At 41.3% G+C, this 5,181-nt stretch overlaps 1 protein-coding gene across 1 annotated transcript; it reads right to left on the reverse strand.

Annotated features, from left to right (window-relative positions):
• Positions 1–662: 662 nt before the first annotated feature.
• Positions 663–2,358, reverse strand: LOC113215063 (uncharacterized). The gene is made up of 3 exons (XM_052270591.1): positions 2,201–2,358; positions 818–1,002; positions 663–744 (listed from the first exon to the last, which is right to left on the reverse strand). The coding sequence occupies exons 1-3, from the start codon at positions 2,252–2,254 to the stop codon at positions 663–665; spliced, it is 321 nt and encodes a 106-aa protein (XP_052126551.1). The 5' UTR covers positions 2,255–2,358.
• Positions 2,359–5,181: the final 2,823 nt, after the last annotated feature.

The following is a 5,181-nucleotide window of genomic DNA, read 5'->3' on the forward strand; positions in this document are numbered from 1 at the left end:
GGTCAAAACCTAATGTAACCGGGCGAGGGGTCGTCAAATTCGATATTCCTCCGTACACAGACTGATATTACCTCAAATATTACACCAATATTAGCCATATTCCTGGTAATATTACCTCGATAATACACATTTTTCTTGTAATATGACGTCACAGCCTGAAAATTGGCTCAATATTACCAATAGTATTTGTAATATTTCAATATTCCTCCGTACACGGCCAAGGAGAGTTGACGACCCCTCGCCAAAGACGCATTGCATTTTACTTGTAAGCATTATGCACTCTTAACATCAATCTGAAAGACAGGCCAGCTGACGATATGACATGGTAGATTCGAAGAACGCCAGTGCTGCAGAGAGACAAAACATAATTTAACAGAGTAGGGGTAACAGAAGATAAAATTCAGCATAAATGCTAAAACTCACATGTATTTAGTAAGTGTCTTTACTCTTTGAGTAGGGTATCCTGCAGTCAGAAATATGCAAATGGCCATGAAGAAACACAACCTGCGAAAAAAAAAAAAAGAAAACACAGGTTACAAAACATATATTCGTCCCCTTTTCAAAGCACGGACAGCATAGTAGTGTAGGCGAGAGGGGGAGAGGAAAAGGCAGACTTTTCGCTGGGACTAGTAAAGGAAAGGCATTAAAAGATTTCAGGTACACTACTTCCAGGGGATGAAGTGAAGAGGAAGAAACCATTGCAGCCCTACTATTAAATATAATGTGTCAGATAAGGTAGTCGTCCTGTGGACAAGAAAGTCAGGTTAGAATGCTGCACCAAGGGTTACCAAGGGTATTTAAACGTAAATTTACTTACACCAATAGAACGTTCTCAAAGCAGGAGTAACGTGTCATTTTATTTGCAGCTGATAAGGAAAGAGTCCACCAACATAAAAGGCAGAAGCTTTCAGGCAACTCGGTTCGGCTGGGAGCTTGGCAAGCAGGCGAGACAGTCAACTGTCCACAGTCAACAAAAACAGTCGCCACCGCAAGGTGACAACCCTGGAACAGCAAATAAAAACATAAGACATCCTACCAAAAGCAATATTTCGCACCTTGGTATAACCACTTTTGTTCTATTTGATAAAAGTTTTCATTCTTTAAGAGACAATAGTAAGCTATTTATGCATTGCCACTCCTGCTACAACTATGTTGAAAGGAAGGAGGCGAAGATCCTTCCCCCACTAAAGCCGAAATTTTGACCTTAGGACGTGCTTGTGACTTTTCTGTGTTTATTGGGACTGGTCTCACCGGTCTATAAACCCTGGCCTAGTGCCAGGAGATCGAGTCTGCTACCTCATCCAACTCTTGACCTACCGCACGCACTCTCGCCCACCTCTCTCTCTCTCTCGTCAACCCGGTCAAAGCGTGACGGTGTGGTACCTTAGAAAGAAAGTTAAGAAAGAAAGAAAGTTAAGAATAAAGATGGGAAAAAAACAAAATGGATATAAGATTCCCGCCCGGCAACAGCGGCGCCAGCGCCGGCCGCAACAGTAAGTCAAACTACATTATTTCATTCAAAATTTTAAAGAACTGATAGTGACCAGCCATGGGGACAGCAGGCAAAGATTGAACGGCGGCTTTATGGAGTTAACCAATGAATCGAACAATGCCAATTATGTCACATAAACATTTGCTGTTTTACAAAAATGACGTGTTTTTTTAAATATAAGAGGCAAATAACGCATAATACTGGAGGTGCCCCCACACTGAGCGGGGGCCGTAGCCATGTGCCATGCCATGGCCATAGCTCTCGGTTTTAGGAATGACGGTCTGAGGATTATGGCTCGTGGCCCATGGCTGGTCACTTTGTTAGAAAGATCTTCTGTGCAAAGCAGCAACACACTGTGTTAGCAGTTTGTAAGATTTTTCTACCGGGTATGGCAGACCAGAATCTGCGTTGTCACTCCTCTCTTTCATTTCCAAAAGCTTATTCGTACTACAACAAAGTGTAGCAGATGTATTATGACCAAGTTTTCTGGTCCTAATAGACCATTCCACCGAGAGAGGAAGAAAAATCAAAGAAATCAAAAAGAACTAGAAACACATATACTTTAAAGAGCTCTTTCCGTCAATCTCTTCTCACTCTTTGGATAGTCAAAATTGAATACTGTTTCCGGTAGTTTTTGATTGCTAGTGTTCTTCTGCTTCCGGTGGAAATGGTCTATTTCAGTAGCAGTCTACCCCGATAATGACATACCTCTTTTATCTTCAGACCCCGCTTTTGGAGACTAATCGAGGTGTCAGTAGTCATCGCACTCTGGGCTATTGGAGCGCGAGTCTTGCCCGAGCTAGCGGAAGAGATCAGTCTAGTTGCTCGCGGCTTCCTAGATGGTACGTAAAGAATGATTAGCTGTTGGATAGTTAATGCCCAGTCTTTAAGAATCAATCATATAATTCCCCAGATAACAGTAAAAATGTAACAGTAAATTTTGAACATATCCTAGAATAATTTATCTGAACAAATTAACTGTAAGCTAACTTATTAGCCTATTAATCATCAGATTTTAAAAGTAAAAGTATACAAATACTTTCATTTTCACTTTAAGATCAAGTTGATGTACGATTAATTGATTGCTGAGACTGGGATGTTGCATTTAACTACAAATGAGAACTCTATTACCTTTCTTTTTCTCTTTGCAGCACTGCAACAATGAATAAATAAATTAGCTAATTACGAAGTTTCTTGATCATTTCCTTGAATAACTATTTCCTGAATTTCCTCTCATGATACGTAGTCCAGTCCTCATCCAATCGCCAATCAAAATCTTGAGAACCTGTATGAGGCGACTTCACTTGTGGAGCGACAACCATTTACCCAGACGGGATTCTGTAGAGGCATCTCTTAATTAGAACCTAAAATTGAAATTCCAACATAACATGTAAAATATCTTACCTGCTGATGCTTTAGAGGTTAAAGTCTGGTGCTGGATTAGAGATTTTAGATGACACTTCGTTTGGCGGAAGGGCGGGCCTGCTTGTTTTTTTAATGTGATCGTGTCATTTCATCTCTCTAGGGTCTCGTTTAAACACCCATAATTTTTTTTTACCAATCATCACCTCATCCCTAGAGAGTATCGTTTCACCTTCATTTTTTCTGTGATTTATGCTGTGATCAACTTTAAAAAAAAAAAATTTATGTGACTGGCCCATGAGGCATTAAATATTTTTTAAAGTTCATTTTTTGTGTTATCCTTTACCCTTCAAAACTTGAAAAAGATGGAGTGACATGCTTTATTTCATTGTTTAATCATGGTAAAGGTGAAGCTGAATGAGTTGAACATATATTTTTAGGGTGCCCCCCTCCCAAACTAGTTTAATCAGAATTACCGTTACCACAACTTAAAGGAATCATTCATATTTTGTGTGGCTAAAATATCAAAGCTGGAGCACCTCTCCCTACTCAGATATATTCAAAAGTAGTTTAGGGAACCATTAAATTTTAAAACTACAAAGATTTTCAACCATATCTATTTACTGACTTGGAGGGTCAAAATAAAAATATGCAAATAGTCAGCGGATAAGTTCACAATGGGGTTCAAACTAAATGATATAGTACTCTCATAGTTTACACTTGGTTATCATCTTACTCTCTAACATAAAGACAAGGAAGAAATGTCATAGAACACCAAGCTTTTTTTGGAAATTGTTTTATTTTATGTAAACACTTGTAAGGGTTATGTTCCATAGACTTAAAATTAAACAAGCAGGCCTGCCCCTCCGCCAAACGGAGTTGCCAGCTCCGCTTCGCTGCGCCGGCAACTCCGTTCGGCAGGGGCCGGGCCTGCTTGGCCTGCCGGTGCCGACGCTCGGGCCTGCGGCCCGACCGTTTCGTTTACGCAATTTTCTAAAGAAAATAATCAAATAATGTAGCGGGCCTTCGGCCCGAAAGTTACCCCTCAGGAGATCATAACAAAAAAATTTTTTTCCCACTTCTTTGGCCTTTCCTGTTTTCTTCGATACCCCCTTTCAGCCCCTTAAGGGTGGCTGGCAGGATTTGCGGTAGGCGTTTTGTTTTGTGGGAGTGAACCTGGAGATCCCCTGAAAATTTGAAGTCTTTCGCTGAGGAGCATCATGGGCCGGGCGTACAGCATCGCACGCGAAGTTGTTTACCCCCCGAGGGGTAAACAACTTCAAATTTTGGTGTACACTACTATTTCAAATTTCAAATATTTCAAACCATTTTAAACCATTTCAAGGCCATTTCAACCATTTCAAGACCTTTTCAACCATTTCAAGACCATTTCAACCATTTCTAGGCCCTTTCAACCATTTAAAGACTATTTCAACTATTTCAAGACCATTTCAAGACAATTTCCACCATTTCAAGACCATTTCAAACAATTTCAAATCAATTCAAACCATTTAAGGCCATTTCAACCATTTCAAGACCATTTCCAACCATGTTATACCATTTCGAGACCTCTTTAATAAATATTTACACTCTGAAAATTCAATCACATGACCGCTTGAACAAAAGCCTCCAAGTCGCTTCCATCTGTTTCAACACTCACCAACATTTTTTATAAAAACACTTTTTTTCTAAACACCAACAGCGCTTTAATTGCAATTCACAACCTTTGAACTGCAAGCCAACGTATTAATCGTAACTTTGGTCGGTAGTCTCTATAGATTTCCTCAAATTTCTTTATGACGGGTAGATGCTGTGCCCTTTACCGCTATCGCCTCTTTGCTGCGGCGCTGAGCGACACGCGCAATCTCTGTTGTTTCATATGTCTGTGCTGCTGTAGAAATAGACGGGATATGCGGAGCGAAGTGCGAAATGTGTCCACGCGTCCGCGTGTCGTCTGGAAGCTTTGCGGACCATCCGGTTACTTCCGCTTACTCTAACGGGAGGTGATGGACGGAAACGCCTCTACACACTCCCGACCGCCCCCATTGCTGTCCCCGACAGCGTCGAAGCCCGTGGTCTGCGTATCATCTAGAGCCTCTTTGATGTGCACGGGGACCGGTCAATGACTCATATTTCATCAAATGATGAATGTGATGTAGAGTGGTACGCTTTCCCCGTTCCATTCCCAGCAATAGAGAACGGTGTCTGACGCCTGAGCATCGACGTTGTTTCAAATTTGTGAATAGTGTAAATAGTTGCGGATGCTGCTCTCCACGCTAGTGGCGTCAAAGACGAGCATAATGAGTCTGCTCACGGAGGCGACCCCC

This window comes from Frankliniella occidentalis, unplaced genomic scaffold (genome assembly GCF_000697945.3).
Source record: "Frankliniella occidentalis isolate FOCC.00 unplaced genomic scaffold, Focc_3.1 Scaffold128, whole genome shotgun sequence".
Classification (NCBI taxonomy): Eukaryota; Metazoa; Arthropoda; class Insecta; order Thysanoptera; family Thripidae; genus Frankliniella; species Frankliniella occidentalis.